We start from the raw sequence: 18,949 nt of genomic DNA, 5'->3' as shown, positions 1-18,949 counted from the left end.
AGACAGAGAGAGAGAGGGAGAGAAATTAAAACAAGACAGGAACAGAGAGATGGGATGCTGTCATGTTGCTCTTATTGTGAGAGTTTGTGCTGTTGGGAAAGGTCATACTGGTGTTGTAGACAGGGATCACAATAATTGATGGGATGAGAATGGTGGCGGTGTGTGAGGATCAGAGAGTAGTCACGTCAGGAAGATCAAGCTAGAACGTTCTTGATGCTTTTGTTTATTAGCTGTGACAAAAGTTGTGGATATTTTCACTGTATATTCGGTTTCATACACACCCACAGTTCGCCCCAACTTTGATGTAGCCTGCTTAGTTCTTTCCACGTTCAGCGCCGTCACTGTACACTTGACTTTCCGTACAGCAAACGACCAACATTTATTTACACCTACTGGGTTTTTAAAAGCACCTATTAATCACTTTTAGAATATATAACCAAGAGCTGTCATTCATATTGCCTGTGCTTGATAGCTATTTAATTAGATAATTTATCTATATTATCTAGCTATCTTTATAGCTATGCACACGCACAATCAATCACATCAATTGCTATTCTTTTGATACAAGTTAAACTATCTTCGTTATTTCATAACACACTTTCTTCCCCGTCTGTGACCTTTAGCGGTCTCCGAATATCATTTCTTCAATCCTTCATTCAACCCCCATTCATTCACATATAAATAAACCCAGTCTTATTTCGACACATTATTTAAATGCATGCTCCAGACAAACGGACATACTACTCAGATAAACTGAAAGCTGGACACATGCAAAAAGTTGCAAAAACCACATTGAGGTAAGTTGTTTCAAGATCGTTTTATTAAATCATAATTTTGATAATATTACAGTGGGTTTTATATATAAATATATATATATATATATATATATATATATATATATATATATAGCTTTAATTGTTATTCAGCCCAAACTTTATTATAACTGTCTCCGATGATAGCATACCTACACATTGTGCCCCGAATACTTTTTAATGAAATTTTCTACAAGCACCATTCAGATAGTGTAGGATTACGGTTTCATCGGAGTTTGATGTGAATGTTTTAACAAATTGTTGATCGCTCGTACATACATACTAATACACATCACATATATATCTTTAAATTGAAACATGAAATTTTGATGTTCCAACTAGTTGAAAAAAATGGGATTTTTTTACCGAAATTTTTTCGTGTAACATCAAATGTCAATTTTTTTTTTTTTTTTTCAGCATTTAGCCAAGAGTTTTCTTTTTTATATAAGGAATGAGTATGGTTGAATAAATTGTTCCTAATACGATTTTAATATTTCATCATATCAGAAATAAAAGTCAAAGTAGCTTAGGCAACGTCTTAATTCTGAACAAATTCAGAATTAAGACGTTGCCTTAGCTACTTTGAATAAGCGGCGAGCTAGCAGAATCGTTATCACGCCGGGCAAGAAAATACTTAGCGGAATCTCGTCCGTATTTGTTCTGAGTTCAAATTCCACCAAGGTTGACTTTATAACTGATATTGACATAAGGCCAACAATATTGGGAAAGGCGGCGAGCTGCTGGCAGAAACGTTAGCACGCCGGGCGAAATGTGTAAGCCGTATTTCGTATTTCTGCGTTCGTTCTGCGTTACGTTCTGAGTTCAAATTCCGCCGAGGTCGACTTCGCCTTTCATCCTTTCGGAGTCGATATAATCGACTTAGTCCCTTTGTCTATCCTTGTTTGTCCCCTCTATGTTTAGCTCCTTTTGGGCAATAAAGAAATAAGAATCGTTAGCACGCCGGGCGAAATGCTTACCGGTATTTCGTCTGCCGTTACGTTGTGAGTTCAAATTCCGCCTAGGTCGACTTTGCCTTTCGGGGTCGATAAATTAAGTACCAGTTACGCATTGGGGTCGATGTAATCGACTTAATCCCTTTGTCTGTCCTTGATTGTCCACTTTATGTTTAGCCCCTTGTGGGTAGTAAAGAAATAGGTATTTCGTCTGTCTTTAAGTTCTGAGTTCAAATTCCGCCGAGTTCGACTTTGCCTTTCAACCTTTCGGGGTCGATAAATTAAGTACCAGTTGCGTACTGGGGCCGAGCTAATCGACTGCCCCCTGCCCCAAAATTTCGGGCCTTGTTTCTTAGAGTAGAAACGAATATTGGGGCAGAGGCATTGTCAATAAAATCGACCTCTATATTCAAATAGTTCTTATTTAATCGACCACGAAATGAAAAGTCGAACTCGGCGGAATTTGAACTCAGAAAGACGGACGAAATATCGCAAAGCATTTTGCCCGGCGTAATAACGATTCTGTTAGCTCGCCGACTTCACGTGCTTAAAAATCGCCTCTATTGATTTCCAATTTTAGCACATGGCTGGCAAGTTCATCGACTCCAGTGCTCAACTGTACTTACTTTATCAACCTCGAAAGGGAGGAAAGACAAATTCGACATCGGCGAAATTTGAACTCAAAACGTGAAGACAGACGAAATGTCGCTAAGCATTTTCCCCAGCATGCTAATAATTCTGCCAGTTCGCCACCTTCACCATTTTAAACATAGATTACTACTAATATTGATGATCCTAGGATCACGATTTCGATTCCCAGACCGGGCGTTGTGAGTGTTTATTGAACGAAAACACCTAAAAGCTCCACGAGGCTCCGACAGAGGGTGGTGGTGCACCCTGCTGTATTCTTTCACCACAGCTTTCTCTCACTCTTGTTTCTGTTGTACCTGTATTTCAAAGGGCCAGCCTTGTCACACTCTCTGTCGCGCTGAATCCCCCCCCCCCGAGAACTACGTTCAGGGTACACGTGTCTGTGAAATACTCAGCCATTTGCACGTTAATTTCACGAGCAGGCGGTTCCGTTCATCGGATCAACTGGCACCCTCGTCGTCGTAAGCGACGGAGTGCCACGACTAATATTGATATACGGATACTCGGTTTTTGGACCATTTTCAAGTTTTAATCGATTAAATCGACCACAGTATTTATCTGATACTTTATCAACTGACTGCACGAGGATAAAAAATCTAAGCGACGTTGGCAGGACTTGAAATCAGAACGCAAGGAGCCGACGTAAGGAACCGTAACTACTTATTGCAATGAATTGTATTTGATGCTCCACCGTTTGTTAATCCACTGACCTTACTACTTAAAAACATTGTTTCTTACATGTTGATCCGAACGCACTACAAGAAAGGGATCGAAATCAAATGTTGAAATTCATTAGCTTGAGGCATGACTGAAACTTTGACATATTCATTATCAAAATTCATACAAGTAGTCGATACAGCTAGTAGCGTCCGTGGAAATTCCATGGTTACTTGGAAGTTTAGAGACAATCAGGAAATACTTAACTTCTTTTGAAACTATACTCTTTTAATCGGCAATCTTTCGTCTCTATCGGCAATCTTTCGTCTCTAATAGACCTTTCCGTCGATTTCCGTAAAAAAAATTTTTTTTTTTTTACATATGGGCTTGCGGGAACTTTTGAAGTAATGAGAGCGAAAGAGACTAAGAGAAAGCGATTGTATGACGAGGGAAGTTCTTTTGAAGTTACCGTGCATGGGAGCATTGATGTACATGTGTGTGTGTGTGTTTGATAGGGTGTGGGAGACAGAAAGTATGTTGTGTAAGTGAAGTGCTTCTGTTAGTGTGTGTGAAGAGACAGAGAGAGTAATGTGTGAAAGAAAGAGATAACTGAAATTTTTTACTCGGTGTATGTGTATATGTATGTATGCATGTATGTGTGTATGTGTAAGTTCCCGCAAGCCCATATGTAAAAAAAAAAAATTCTTTACGGAAATCGACGGAAAGGTCTACTAGAGACGAAAGATCGCCTTTTAATCTTTTACTTGTTTCAATCATTTGACTGTGGCCATGTTGGAGCACCGCCTTTAGTCGAGCAAATCGACCCCAGGGCTTATTCATTGTAAGCCTAGTACTTATTCTCTCGGTCTCTTTTGCCGAACCGCTATGTTACGGGGACGTAAACACACCAGCATCGGTTGTCAAGTGATGTTGGGGGGGGGGGGGAGGACAAACACAGACACACAAACATACACACAGACACACACACACACACACACATATATATACGACAGGCTTCTTTCAGTTTCCGCCTACCAAATCCACTCACAAGGCTTTGGTCAGCCCGAGGCTATAGTAGAAGACACTTGCCCAAGGTGCCACGCAGTGGGACTGAACCCGGAAACATGTGGTTGGTAAGCAAGCTACTTACCACACATCCACTCCTACGCCTATGTATGTTTTTATGAAGTGTTTGATACTGGAGCTAGCCCAATGTTGATATAAGCAGGACTGAAGGTTGCTCGGTGAGCACATCTTTTAAAACTATATTCTTTGTTATACACTTGTCATTTTCTCTAACTCAAGAATTGTAGCCTAGGCCAAGATAAAGAATACGCACACCCGGTCTTTTAGGGTTAGGTTTAGGGTTACACCGAAGACGGGTGGTGTGCGTATTCTTTACCTCCACCCAGAAAAAATTGGATGTTAAAACGAGGATATATGTTGTTGATGCAGTGAACTGGCAGAATTCTTAAAACACGGGACAAAATACTTAGTAGTATTCCGTCCGTTTTAATATTCTGAGTTTAAATTCCACAGAGCTTTCATCCTTTCGGGGTCGATAAAATAAGTACCAGTCTTAACACATGGGGCAAAATACTTAGTGGTGTTCCGTCCGTTTTAATGTTCTGAGTTCAAATTCCACTTTCGGAATCGATAAAAGCAGTACCAGTTGAACACTGGGGTCGATGTAATCGATTTATACTCTCCCTCAAAATTGCTGCCACCCTTGGGAGAAGGGATTAAGTCGATTACATCGATCCCAGTGCGTAACTGGTCCTTATTTAATCGACCCTGAAAGAATGAAAGGCAAAGTCGACCTCTGCCGAATTTGAACTTAGAACGTAGCGGCAGACGAAATACTGCTAAGCATTTCGCCCTGCGTGCTAACGATTCATATTTCTTTATTGCCCACAAGAGGCTAAACGTAGAGGGGACAAGCAAGGACAGACAATCGGATTAAGTCGATTAGATCGACGCCAGTGCGTAACTGGTACTTATTTAATCGATCCCGAAAGGATGAAAGACAAAGTCGACCTCGGCGGAATTTGAACTCAGAACGTAACGGCAGACGAAATACAAATACTGCTAAGCATTTCGCCCTGCGTGCTAATGATTCTGCCAGCTCGTCGCCTTAATAATAATTGTTTCAAATTTTGCCACAACACGGCGATATTTCGTTTTGACTTGCAGAGGCGAAACTCAAAGTATACTTTTAATTTTTCAATGGGCTATGGTCTATAATTTTGTTCCATAGTTAAGCGTTACATAACAGACTAAAGCAGAATGATATTGTAAACGATCGATCTGTTTTCCTAACGTTTTATTTCATAGTAATCTTACACAATATGTTCCGTTTTCTAAACCTTTTTAACATATAGACGCAGGAGTGGCTGTGTGGTAAGTAGCTTGCTTAACAACCATATGGTTCCGGATTCATTCCCACTACGTGGCACCTTGGGCAAGTGTCTTTTACTATAGCCTCGGGCGGACCAAAGCCTTCTGGTAGACGGAAACTCAAAGAAGCCCGTCGTATATATGAATATATGTATGTGTGTGTGTCTGTGTTTGCCCCCCCACCCCCACCACCACATCGCTTGACAACCGATGCTGGTGTGTTTACGTCCCCGTAACTTAGCGGTTCTGCAAAAGAGACCGATAGAATAAGTACTAGGCTTCCAAAGAATAAGTCCCGGGGTCGATTTGCTCGGCTAAAGGCGGTACTCCAGCATGACCACAGTCAAATGACTGAAACAAGTAAAGGAGTATCCGATTCAAATGAAAGCAATATAACAACCATTTATTTTCGCCGACCGCTATTCCTGATGGAGGATGGAGTGTAGTGGGAGTAGAGTCCTCCGCAGGGTCCTATCAGAAGCAATCGTCATTACATTCTGTTTCAGGGTTCCCACGCGTGACAAACTAAGACTACGGAAATTTCCCCCTTCTCGTTTTTAATCTACCCCTAGGTCTCATCATGCCAGTTGGCACGGCTTGAAAAGTCTGTCTTGCAATCTTTTCTTGAGATATTCTAACCACATTTCTGTGGTGCTCTAGCTGTGATCGCACAATGACGAGAAATAGTAACTCAATTTCGGAAAGACTCCTTGAATTCCGGGTAACCCACCCTGTCGAGTTCCTTCGGAGGAACACCATTCTGACCGCTTCTATTCACCATTGTACTGCTTTGGTTATTACCTAACGTTCATGACCATAGGTGAGAATAGACGCGAAAACCAAAGTAAAAAAAGGCAAATTTGGCTTTTTTACCAAATTCTGTGGATTACTTTACTAGTACCTACAATTCTAGTATCCAGGTCATCCTTCTGCTTCCCAGTGAATACAGCCCTGAGATATTTGAACTTTTCTTGCATTAATGATATTCCAATAACAACAAAATTGAACTGAGGTAAATAAGCTGACTCGTTACAAAAATTTTCGAATAACAACATGTCTGTATGTATACGAATGGTAGGCAGAAGGAAATTAATGAGCGCTTATCAAAAATTTTACACTTGTTAAAGAGTGAAATTAAATGGCGATAGAAACCGGAAGTGATGACGTTGACATCCCATAATTTCATTTAAAAATACAAAGAACCCCCTCATTACGTCATCCACAAGCACTTACGTGTATAGTACGTTCTAGTGACATGTTAAGTATTGGGTTGTCCGGAAAGTTCGTGCCGATTTATAGTAGCTTACCTTTCGATTTATTTTAGAACGTGGTTGAGTCCATAAAATAGGATTTGACTACACCTCCATTTAGAGTACAGTTTAAGCTATCTTTTAGTGGAAGAAGGTTTATGTTCCTATAACCTGTGTTAATTGTGTAACCCTTTAAAATGGAAGATAAGAAAGTTCATTTTCGGCACTTGATGCTTTGGGAACCAGACAAAAATTGCTGCAGCTCGGCTGAGATGTGTTACCCCACTCTCCATATTCACCAGATATTGCTCCTTTGGATTTCCTCTTATTCAGATCTCTGCAGAATAGTCTTAATGGTAAAAATTTCAATTCCTTGGATGACGTAAAAAGATACCTTGATGAATTCTTTGCCATGAAACCACCTCAATTCTAGGAAGAGGGTATTTTCAAATTAAGGGAAAGATGGAAACGCATTGTGCAACAAAATGGTTCATATTTGGTTGATTAAAAATGTAATAGAAAGTATTTATTGACCTTTTTCTTTCCTTTAAAAATCGGCACGATCTTTCCGGACAACCCAATATTTCAGAAGTAGCAGCCAAGGTACACCGTTCCAATGTACTATACCCAAGAAGTGTGATTGGTTTTATCTTATATAAAATATACATACGGTTTTTATGTTTCTGTCAAATACTAGACATAAGTTTCATAAACTACAAAATATAAATACCCACACTACCACACTTGAAACGTACCTGTTATACTATCTCGATTTGAACGTACGTGAAGTTATTTAGAATGCCCAAACTCATTTCTGCAAATGTGCTAAGCACTGATGCTGATCATAGTTTAATCAGTAAGCGCAGGAGCGAGGTAAATGCAGTAAAAATGGGCGGCAGTGGGGATCCCATTTAATTGGCCCTTCAGAAATCGAACCTCCTTACGATATTCCCTGGGAGTTCATGGTATGAAATTCATTGTCATTGCTTCGATTTGGTCGCCAATGCCATGTATTCTGTTTAAAATGCAGTAAAAACAGGGGGTCAGTGGGGCCCCAATTAGGCGGCCCTTAAAATAATAGACCCCTTAGGACATACCCTGGGATTAGGGGAGTTGCTGGTTTGAGTTTCGTCGTCCTTGTACCAATGGTCTAGGAGGAGTTCACGAACATAAAACCGTAACAGAGAAACATTGCTGAAATTCATAATAGGATATATGTACGTTCTATATATTGGTTATGTCATAGTTTACATGAAATTGCGGGATGTCACTATCAACACTTCCGGTTTCTATCGGAATTTGCTTTCATCAATTTTAGGACTGTTCACTTTTACTTGTTTACGGCCGTATACTGCACGTTATCCACTTTGTACGCTTCTCCTGTGAGGAACAGACATGACTGAATTAGCTTTCGCTTATAAAAGGGTGCCGTTTACGATCTCTTGCTAACCGGACCCACCTTGAGTTGGTTTCAGCTGCCATAGCTATGTTTTTTTATAGTACATTTTATTTTTATCACAAAACTTCAGCATTCCTACCCAAGTAACTTTCAGAAAAAATTGATATTTTTAAATGAAATTCTCTAAAAACACTTTTCAGATGGCATAGATTTCGATTATATCGGAATTTGAGGTGAAAAATGTTTTTCGATGGGACAAAGAGGAGTTTCGGATATCTCACTCGAGTCTATTTTGTTTCTCCATAACTTTCAGTTTCCGTCTACCAAATCCGCTTAAGGTTTTGGTCGGCTCTACTTTCACTTTCGTCAATCTTTAGCTCTTATGTTGGTTTTCCAGTCGGTGATGAATTTTTTTTTTTTTAATTTGTATTTTGTGTTTTTAATGGGGTAATATTTTTGCGTGCAGTGAAAATGTGTTGTTGGCAGTGACGATTTTCGAGTTATTTTGCTTTGGGAATTTTTCCTTATATTTTAGGTTAGCAAAAACAACACGAAAATGAACAACAAATTCTAAGCGATCTGATTACAATCATCCTCTCCTGAGAGTTCACATTAAAACCTTAAATACTGGAATAAATCGGGTAGTGAACGGATTGAACAAATATTTATGGGCGTAGTTTTGGAATAACTGTCCCCTCGATGTCCTGTATCTCATGGGAAAGGAAAAAGATGTAGAAATTTGGGGAGACGTAAAAGCAAATTGATATTTGGAGGGGGCTTTTTGTCTTTTTTCTTCAGAATCGTAATTTCTGTTCTATGAAATATTGAAATACTGCTAAAAATCAAAAGCTATTCATAATTCCTCACAAATATGTTTGTGTGTGTGTGTTTATGAATTTGTGTTGCAAGATTCCTGATATGAAACCGTGTGTTGAAACATTGTTGTATTTCGGGATGGTCTTTTTTTTTTTTGAAAAATAAACACACACACTATGTATTCGTTCTTCACTTGTTTATTACTGTTCCTATTCTAACTCCTGCCATTGTCCAGAAATCTTTCGTTACACATCTGTGACCGCTTCAGCACGAAGATGGAAAGTGTCGCTGAAGAGGTCACATATGTGTGGCGAAAGATTTCCGAACAATGGCAGGAGTTAGACTAAGGACAATAATAAACGAGTGAAGAACGAATATATAGTGCATGTGCTTATTTGGCAAAAAAATGACCATCCCGAAATACAACATTATGTGTGTGTGTGTGTGTGTGTGTGTAATACAAAAATGGGTCAAGAACGCAAAACATCCAGACAGTTAAGTGAAGTAAACAAGGAAAACAAAATATCCAGACAATGGATCATTCGGAGTTTTCTATCCTCAGTCGAGTTCCAGATTATCTTTGCAATTTCGGCTGGTTATACTCGAGATTGTTCCAATCTGGCCAGCCCCAAGGAAAAGTAAGCCAAGAGCATTACATTTCTTGGGAGAAAGCAGCGAATGTATACGAAACAAGGACGAAAAAAAATCAGAAATGTTACACAAATACAAATGCAATTAACAGGACATAACAAGTGTCTTTCGACTAAGGACAAATTAAATTAAGCTGGCGTGTGTGGAAGTAAAGCCTTACGACAGGGACATAAAATTTAACAAGCACAAGAAGGAATATAGATGTTGCACGGACAGTAGTCCAACCAAGAAAGAAAGGTCAGGCCTGGCCGAACACCGGTCGCGTGAGGAGAGAAGAGAGAGAGAGAGAGGTAGAGGCACGGGGATAGAAGAATTAAGGAGGGGCGAGAGAAAATGAAAGAGACACAGTGAAGTGAAAGAGGGAAAGTGAGCATGAAGAGAAGGCCAGGAAATTTGAGAGAGGGGGAACGAAAGACGAAATGTGAAAGGGCTGAAAGAAAGAAGGAAAGAATACAAAGAACAATTGAGTCGTACAAAATTTAGATATTTATACTTACATATAAGAGACCAAAGTGTACGTACGCCGCTATATTTTATATATAAAAAATACAAAAATGGGTCAAGAATGCAAAACATCCAGACAGGTGAAACAAAAAAAAAGGAAAAACAAAATAGCCAGACAGTCGATAAAAGGAAAACAAGAACGGATCATTCGGAGTTTTCTATCCTCAGTCGAGTTCCAGATTATCTTTGCAATTTCGGCTGGTTATACTCGAGATTGCTCCAATTTGGCCAGCTCCAAGGAAAAACTAAGCTAAGAGCATTACATTCCTTGGAAGAAAGCAGCGAATGTATATGGAACAAGGACGAAAAAAAATCAGAAATGTTACACAAATGCAAATGCAATTAACAGGACATAACAACAGGTGTCTTTCAACTTGGATCATTTAAACCATAAGCCAAAATATCTTGCATGCACGCGAACAAATCTCTTATCTTCGCTGGCAGGTAAACATAAAAGAGTAGCTACTGGCTGTCAAACTAATTTGTTCTATAAATTTTACATTTCATGTACGGTAGTAAACATCTTAAATTTCTTTTTTATTTAACTTCTATTCATCTCAATAGATATAACAGCTACAACTAAAAAGACTTGTCAGTCAGCTTCATGGCCCCAACAGACAAAATGGAAAAGGCGTTTGCTCCGGAGAATGGCAGTGGCGACGCGCTGGAACAGCCGCTCCAACTCACGGCCTCGTATTTGCGGATAGCTATATCTGCTCCGACAAGCAGTGAGCAGGGCCATGTACACTGGAGGTCTTCAATGTCACCGGCTGTTCTGTAAATGAAAATATGATTTTCATTTAAATATATGTAGCTTCGTTTATCACTGATTCATTCATCACTGATCCAGAACAAATCAGTACGCTCAAATGTGAACCATGTGTCACCTATCACACATTGATCTGTGATAACACGGATCAGCGATCAGTCAAAGACTGTTTGCACTGACTATTGCATGTGTTTATATCACCGTAGAGCGAGTTTGCTTATATTTAAACGGATTTATGTCCTCGAGCCCCAAAACATGGGACCAGTGACAAAAAAAAAATACGAAAGCGTTTGATCCTAACAAGCAACACAGACGATTGTTTTCTCTATAGGAAAATGTAAAGATGATGAAGAAAATACGTGACGTTGGAGCTTCTCTGCTGCGGGCCGCGAGTTTGGTGTCAATGAATCTACCATTTGTTCTATTTACAAAGTGTATGGAGGTGTTTCATTTATCAGGGTTTTTTAAAAAACCAAACCCCAATGAAAACCGAGAATAGACATAATATGTAATTTCATGTTGCATCATATAGGCGCAGGAGTGGCTGTGTGGTAAGTAGCTTGCTAACTAACCACATGGTTCCGGGTTCAGTCCCACTGCGTGGCATCTTGGGCAAGTGTCTTCTGCTACAGCCCCGGGCCGACCAATGCCTTGTGAGTGAATTTGGTAGACGGAAACTGAAAGAAGCCTGTCGTATATATGTATATGTATGTATATGTGTGTGTGTTTGTGTGTCTGTGTTTGTCCCCCCAATATCGCTTGACAACCGATGCTGGTGTATTTACGTCCCCGTCACTTAGCGGTTCGGCAAAAGTGACCGATAGAATAAGTACTGGGCTTAAAAAGAATAAGTCCCGGGGCCGATTTGCTCGACTAAAGGCGGTGCTCCAGCATGGCCGCAGTCAAATGACTGAAACAAGTAAAAGAGTTAAAGAGTATATCAAATTTTACGCTTCTAGTTTTGTTTCCATTGCTTTTCTTTCCTATTGTACTGTCATCATCAACTTGTTTTCGTTTACTTTCCCGTTTATTATTTATTTATTTATTTTTGGTGTGTGTGGTTCCTAAAATAAGATTTAATCAGCTAAGTTATTGTTGTGTTGACGTCTTTTCACGTGGGCATACCGTAAATCCTCGAGTATAGTCCGCCCTTGAGTATAATACACAGGGGATTTTTAGGGAGTTGTACCATTGAAAAACCTAAACCTTGTGTATAATACGCACCCCTTCTCTAACTTGAGTCAAGGAGGTCTATATAACGTCCTTGGTTTGTAAAAATGTATACGGTAACGTCCTTTATTATCATTGTATATATAACATAATGCATTTTGTTTGCAGAAAATAAAGAAATAACAGTAATAACGTTTAATAAATGTTGCTTACTGCAAGTTATGGATTATTCTTTTATGACTTCATTGCTTTCAGGCTTAGCTTAAGGTATTTTCGCGCCCTACATCACAAAATGCGTCTGAAAAAAACATTGTTGGACAGCAAATAGAGACTCGGACATTGCTTAGAAAATATTTTTCATTTTTAACCTCGTATATAGTACGCACTAGGGATTTTTACCTTTAAATTTTGGGGAAAAAATGCGGATTATACTCGAGGATTTACGGTAAACTAAAATGTATCGAACTGGCAAGCTTTTTTGTTTAAAAACATTTTCTAGTTTGGACTTGCAAAAATCCTGGATTCTCGGCAATGCTAATTGCGATAGAGCGGAATTTATTATGTAACTGGCATATATCTTTTGTGTGCCAGGGGGATAAAGACGAATTCGATTCGACCTGAGTTGGATGTAAGCAAGGGAAGCAAATCTAGAATAATTTTCCTAAACATCGGTTTTGTACAGGAAAATTATGTAACGTTCACAGCAGTGGTCACATGGCAATTTTTTTTGGGGAAAGTTCTGTGTGCGCGCGCGTGTAGAAATATTACGTCATGACATCACGTGCTCCTAGCTACTTCACGCTTTAGTTCTGTGGTTCTTAACCTTGACGATAGTGCTTCCATACCAAGGGATTGCGCTCCATTGACATAACTCTCTAGATCAGTGCTACTCAAAGTGGTGGGGCAAGATTTCTGCCCGTCTCCCCACCCAAAAACCACCCTTAAATTTTTTTTCGATACACCCCCCACTTTCGGCTATGGGGGATACGAATCTGCAAAAAAATTGGCAAAAATCGACATTTCTAAATTAAACACCCCCCATCCCCATTTCCTTCATTTAAATTTTTTTCAAAATATGCGGAAAAAAAAGATTATGATTCTGAAAATTGCCAAAAATCTTTGTAAAATTTTTTTAAGATTTTTTTTTTCTAAATATGCGGAAAAATACAGACACCATGATTCGGATAAAAATTTCAAATCATTTCTGTACTTACGGTTACAGTTTTAAGGTTAGGATTAGGGTTAGTGTTGGGGAAAAAAGTCAAAACTGAAGAAGTTGGGGGAAGGGGGAGAATTTCACAATGCCGATTTTTGGCAATTTTCCGGAACCTCCGTATCCGAAAACGGGGATTTTTGGCAAAAGAAAAAAATTACAAATTAAACAAATTAGGGAGAAAATGGGGTGGGGACAGGCGGAAGTCTTTCCAAACAAATTTTTTTTGTTAAAAGGATTTGGGGTCGGGGTACAAAAGGAAGTCTTGGCAAGGTTTATAGTGGTGGAATGTGAATATAGAGCTTGAGCAGATATAAGTTTCAAATTTTGGCAGAAGGCCAGTAATTTCGGGGTTAAATCGATCACATCGACCCAAGTGCTCAGCAGGTAATTATTTTATTAACCCCGAAAAGATGAAAGGCAAAAATCTACTTAGGCAACATTTGAACTCGGAACATAAGGACAGGCAAAATGTCAAACCCTTTTCTTGCAAGTACGAAACCACATCCTCCTGTGGTGCGTGATTTAAGGCCTCTTTGGCTGCTGTTTTTAGCACATATGACAACCATCTCAATAACTTGAACAAGCGCTTTCTCGCAGACAAAATATTTCTCATGTTCGGCTTGTTACTATCGAAACAGACATGAATGTGTCTGTGGCTTACGATTGGCTAAAATTACCCAAAATTTTCAAACTTTGATAGCTAATAACTATTTATTTATTTAATGCGAAAATTATTTTTATAGTATTGATTAGTCTACAAAAGTGTATCATTACACTGAATATGAAATCAGTTCGATCAGAAATTGACGCTGGCAGCCAAACAGAAAAGAATCCTAACGATTCTGTCTGCTCGCCATCTTAAGAGCTGAAACAGATGTTACTAAGAATTCTATTCTATTCGATACACAAGAGTGTTTAATTATTCGCTGCCTTAATATGTGAATTAGTCAAAGGCGGCGAGCTGGCAGAATCGTTACCACGCCGGGCAAAAAGATTAGCGACATTTCGTTCGTCTTTACATTCTGAGTTCAAATTCTGCCGAAGTTCGAGCTCGCTTTTCATCCTTACGGGGTCGATTAAATAAGTACCAATTGATCACTGGAGTCGATGTAATCGACTTACCCATTCCCCCAAAATGCTGTGGCCTTGTGCCAAAATTTAATAACTAATTTAAATAATGGTTTCAAAACATTAATTACCTAATTAAAAAAAAAAAATTATGAAGTGAGAAAACGACAGCATTAGCCTAATGACTAATAAGTGTTTTAATAATTTCGACAAATAAGAGATACAACTCCTAATATGTTTCGGTCTCCTTGGACCTTTTCAGCAAATCGTACACTTTACCTGACTGGATGATGAAAGATACACTTCTTTCAGTAATTGAATTGCAGCCATGCTGGGGGCCACTATTCTGAAGGGTTTTAGTCGAACAGACCGTCCCCATTACTTATTTTGAAATTTCTTACTTATTCTATCGGTTGTTTTTGCTGAGCCACTAAGTCACCGGGAAGTAAACAAACCCACACCAGTTTTCAAGAGGTGATAGAGGACAACCACAAGCACAATCTTAAAAATTAAGGACCGCAATTTAATGACTAAAGCAATAAAAAGTGAAAAGGTTTTTGTAATTCACGAGAACATAGTGAATTCAATACCTGGTGTAACTAAACAAGGAAATCAATGAAACAATGAAAAATAAGTTGGCTGATTTCTTTGCGCTTGAAAAAAAATATACATTATCAAAAATATTAAGATTGGTGTTACGATTATCTTTTTATCTTTTACCGTTTTTCCTTGTTTCAGAACACTATTTGACAATTTTTAAATGTTGTACTACCCGCTTCCCCATTCTATTTTTCAGTCATTAAATGCTGTTAATACTTCATCCAAAAAAAAAAAAAGCTAATATCGCAGCACTCGGGCATTCGGAGTATTTATATATATATAATTGAAAAATAGGATAAAATCTTTATAAGAATTTATCAAGTAGTTAGCGTGAAAAACCTCATAAGGGAAAAATTTATTTAAGTATTCCTTTTAAATAGATTTATATATACATTAAGGGCATTACTATACATAAATGCCTCACACTAGGAGGGACTCTTAAAGTCAAAACTACCATAATAAACCTAATCGGTGTTTATTATGGTAGTTTTGACTTTAAGAGTCATCCTAGCGTGAAGTATTTATGTATAGTAATGCCCTTAATATAAATAAATATATATAAATTATGCAAATAAGGAAAAACTTATTCAATTTTCTCGTGATAACCCTCTATCCTTTTCTCTAAGATAGTGTGTAATAAGATCGAGTATTTTCTTTATTTTCATAATCGGTTAACATTCTGCCAGCTCGCCAATAGTTTTCTTTGTGCTGCCCAGATTTTTCTGTATGAAGGGAAGTAACTCAACCTGTAAACCCTTGTTAACAATCGTTATTAAAATTGTCTGCTTAATTTCCTTCAAATTATGATCTACAGGGGTTACATAGCAATTAAAAAAAAAAAGTTCAGTAATTAAACTTTTCATAAAAGTTAATAATTACTCTGTTATTATTATAAGTTTGAGAGGGGAAAAAAAAAAGAAAATCGATGAGATTGTCATAGATCTTTCCATGAGAAAAAGAGACTCGCTCTTAACATCTAATATGCCTAGGTAGTTAATTTCCCCTACATTAAATTGTGATCGTATGAAATCTTTCTTTATGAACGAATTTACTTGTCTGTTTTATCCTCGGCAGCTGTGTATGATTCTACTATTTATCTCATTTACCAACATATATAAGCTCACGCTTGTATCAGAGGTACCACTCTTTTACAGTTGTGGAGAAAATATTTAGTTTGCTCCATCTCTTTTACTCTTTTACTTGTTTCAGTCATTTGACTGTGGCCATGCTGGAGCACCGCCTTTAGTCGAGAAAATCACCCCAGGACATTCTTTGTAAGCCTTGTTCTTATTCTATCAGTGTCTTTTGCCGAATCTCTAAGTTACAGGGATGTAAACACACCAGCATCGGTTGTCAAGAGATGTTGGAGGGATAAACACAGACACAAATGTATACACACACACATACATATATATACATAAACATATATACGATGGACTTCTTTCAGTTTCCATCTACCAAATCCACTCACACTGCTTTGGTCGGCTCGAGGCTATAGTAGAAGACACTTGTCCAAGGTGCCACGGAATGAACCCAGAACCATGTGGTTTGTAAGCAAGGTACTTACCACACTGCCACTCCTATGCATCAAAGATATTTAGTCTTCTTTTTGTATGAGTTGGAGATTTGGTTCTGTGCATGTATACACAATATTGTGAGAGTATATTGAAATAAAATATGAAACTATAAATTTACCATAAAGATGCTACGTTACAGGAGTACAATATTTCAACTGCATCCTCTTTCAGATCAACTGTATAGTTTACATTTTGGTCGAGACAATTGCCATACAGAATATAAAATTCGTGATTCTGGCTGTGATAAGCCACCAGGGTGGTGTACCACTGTTATGGTTTTAATTGTCATCTATTGATTGGAAATAGCTGACAGGTAGATGAAAACTTTGCGTTCTTTTAATTTTACTGGTCATTGTCATCATAATCATCATTATCGTCATCATACTTGGCTAGCTCAAAGCTGTCAAATTCTCTTTTAGTTAAGACTAACTTAAATTTTTTTTTTTTATTTTCAGAATCAATATGAATATTGGAGTAATACTTCTGTTCTACCTGCTTGGTTTTCTCAGGTGTGAGGCATATAACCCTCATGATCGTTCTAAAGATTCTGGAAAAACCGTGGAAGAAACTGCAAAGAAAACATCAGGTCTGTTGACCACAATACTCACGTCTCTTGTCTCAAACAAAGCACAACCAAAAATCGACCCTGACACCCATTACTTGAGAATAATTGAAGGAAATATGAATAATTTCTTTCCTGGGAAATTAAAACCTACTCGCAATAACTGGTTTCAAATCCTACCTACACCAGTAGTCACCAATGACGTTTCTTTGAAAACTGTTGTTGGTTGTGTGATTGCTTCTCTTGGAGAACGTTTGATTAAACAGATTGAAAGTGAGGCCCATCATCATGGTCGACAAAAAGCTCGCTTGCAGTGGGCCAAACAGCGTCTTTCTGAATTCATTCAGTTTCTTCAAAGAGCAATATGTACATTCGAGTTAGTTGATAAAAATAAAAATTCCTACATCAACCATAGTGAATACACAACTTTTATGACTGTCATTCAGGACTATCTCCTTGCAGGGAAATATTTATACAAGCTTGCTGTTTCTGCATACCGACAAGTGGCTGATGACTTTCAAGATCGTGAATCACAGTTTTCTCTCTCTTGCAACCAAAATAACAAACACCATAACTGTTCTTCTGATGTTATTGGTATTCTTAAACAACTCCAGTGCTTTTCAAATTGCCGTGAAACAAATAACTGTCGGAATAAAATCACAAAACTGCGAAAAATGTTGCGCCGAGCAAAACACATGATCATCAACTCAACATTTAGATTAAAACATGAATAATCATAACTCTGCTTTCCACACTAACTTTTCCATTAACTTTTCCACACAAAATCATAACAAGAAAAATATACTAAGTATCCACTATCAAAACTAGCTTTGCGTGATTCAGAATTCGATTATTTAGAATTCATGACACAAAAGGTATTAAGTGCTTGAGAATATTATTGATAGTGAAAACCATAAAATTTGCTTGGAAACTATAAGTTGGTTGTAAATATTACAAACTCTGAGCTTTGGTTATGCACTATTGTAAACACTGAAATGAGTGAAACGTTACATATTTTAATCCGGTTTTACAAATTTTTGACGTGATTTCCCTTCAGTTTACAGAATATCAACTGAAATGTTGGTACCAAGATTAATAATGTATCATTTAAGGGACATTAACTAAAAATTTTTAAATGTTCAACTTTATTTTCATTGCTCTAAGCAACATTTGCTGATCAAGGTTATGAAGCAAACAGTAACAAAAATGACTTTATAATGTATATATTATATATATATAATGAAAATATATATATATATATATATATATTGACTAAAAGTAACTGCTTCTTGTATTCACATTTCAAATTCATGATGCTTCATGCATTTTCTCAAAACAAAAGAAATTATTTATATGTGTTTGTGCAGGCATAAAAATACATTGGTTAAGTCCCTTTGTTAGTGATCTTTGGTGTTATAAATTTTAAATTTTTGTTAAAATTTAAAAGTATACTGTCAACGTTGGTGCTAATTAGCTATTTAAAGCTTTATAAAGGTTCATTAAGAAAAAAAAAGTCATTATACTAAATTAGCAATGATATCAGGAATTGTTTCAAAACGGATTATTGTTATTCTGTGAATTGAAATTAAAAAAAAAAAGCTATGATGAAGCTGAAGTCAGAAAAAAATGAAAGCATGCATATACGTCACGTCAAAGAAATTACCTACTCATAACTTCTGCAAATACACACACGAATGTGTGTGTATAAAAAGAAAGATAGAGTATTGTTGAAAATTGATGAGTAATGGGTATTACAATATCAGGTTCAGTTCTTCCTGTGGGAAAATATATCTACCTTAGACCACTATACTATCCAAGGAGAAACTTATCTCTGATCCACTGCTATGGAAACTGGAGCTAACTACAGTTACCTTGTGAATCAGAAAAGGATATACAA

The 18,949-nt window shown here is 37.7% G+C and overlaps 1 protein-coding gene across 2 annotated transcripts; it reads left to right on the top strand.

Annotated features, from left to right (window-relative positions):
• The first annotated feature begins 9 nt into the window (after window positions 1–9).
• On the top strand, window positions 10–18,679 carry LOC118765122. Of its 2 annotated transcripts, none has more exons than XM_036506634.1 (2): window positions 10–797; window positions 16,946–18,679. In XM_036506634.1, the coding sequence occupies exons 1-2, from the start codon at window positions 715–717 to the stop codon at window positions 17,784–17,786; spliced, it is 924 nt and encodes a 307-aa protein (XP_036362527.1). In that variant the 5' UTR covers window positions 10–714; the 3' UTR covers window positions 17,787–18,679. The 2 variants fall into 2 exon arrangements, with proteins under 2 accessions (XP_036362527.1, XP_036362528.1); XM_036506635.1 differs by lacking the exon at window positions 10–797 and adding an exon at window positions 16,641–16,803.
• Window positions 18,680–18,949: the final 270 nt, after the last annotated feature.

This window comes from Octopus sinensis, linkage group LG10, assembly GCF_006345805.1.
Source record: "Octopus sinensis linkage group LG10, ASM634580v1, whole genome shotgun sequence".
In the NCBI taxonomy this organism is placed as follows: domain Eukaryota; kingdom Metazoa; phylum Mollusca; class Cephalopoda; order Octopoda; family Octopodidae; genus Octopus; species Octopus sinensis.
The sequence above is the reverse complement of the archived record's forward strand: the minus strand, read 5'-3'. Positions and strand labels throughout refer to the sequence as shown.